At 34.5% G+C, this 742-nt stretch overlaps 1 protein-coding gene across 1 annotated transcript in view; it reads left to right on the forward strand.

The window, feature by feature from the left end:
* Nucleotides 1–394, forward strand: part of LOC107696568 (palmitoyl-protein thioesterase 1-like) — a 4,044-nt gene extending 3,650 nt beyond the window's left edge. The window contains exon 9 of the mRNA XM_016496978.1: nt 162–394. Within this exon, the coding sequence (XP_016352464.1) occupies nt 162–299 (138 nt within the window). The 3' untranslated portion in view covers nt 300–394. The remainder of the gene's footprint in view (nt 1–161) is intronic.
* Nucleotides 395–742: the final 348 nt, after the last annotated feature.

A 742-nucleotide genomic window follows, 5' to 3' on the forward strand; every position in this document is an offset into this window, starting at 1 on the left:
CCCACCAACCTACAGAAAGAGTGTATTTGTTTAATGCTATTTTCTTTATATCCTCTAGAAAATAATGCTATATTTCTCTATATCCTGCATCATTTTGCTATTGATTTTTCAATTGAACCTTGCTCTATATTATATGCACCATATTTATTTTGTTTGGTCAGGATCGCCTGGGTTTGGCAGAGATGGATTCGGCAGAGATGGATTCGGCAGGGAAGCTTGTATTCCTCGCCACTGATGGAGATCATCTGCAGTTCACCCGAGAGTGGTTTAATGACAATTTACTTCCCTACCTACGCTAAATACAGTAACAGGCTTATTCCTAATGAGGGAGTTTACACACACACACACACACACACACACACACACACACACAGTCCAGTGTCAGCTGACTTTAGCATGCTCCTCACTAGTGCCTCTGAGTCTTATACAATATCTTATATAGAAATGAAGCCAGTCTTGTTTGTTTTATTGCACTGATCTGATTTTTATTTGATTTATGTAATCAGAAAAAAATCATTCCTTATTGTTTCACTTGAAATTTTAATTTGTTCTAATTGTGAACTATTTTGTCACAGTTCATTTTTGTCACAGAATAAAACTTTGAATTTTACAAACCATGTGGCCTATGTGGTATTTATTTGTGAATCACATAAAGAGTGTACCGTTACACTAACTATTTAGATAATAATGTTAAAATTAGGGCTGTCAATGTAACATGTTAATTTAATTAATTAGTTATGAA

This window comes from Sinocyclocheilus anshuiensis, unplaced genomic scaffold (genome assembly GCF_001515605.1).
Source record: "Sinocyclocheilus anshuiensis isolate Anshui unplaced genomic scaffold, SAMN03320099.WGS_v1.1 scaffold590, whole genome shotgun sequence".
Lineage (NCBI taxonomy): Eukaryota > Metazoa > Chordata > Actinopteri > Cypriniformes > Cyprinidae > Sinocyclocheilus > Sinocyclocheilus anshuiensis.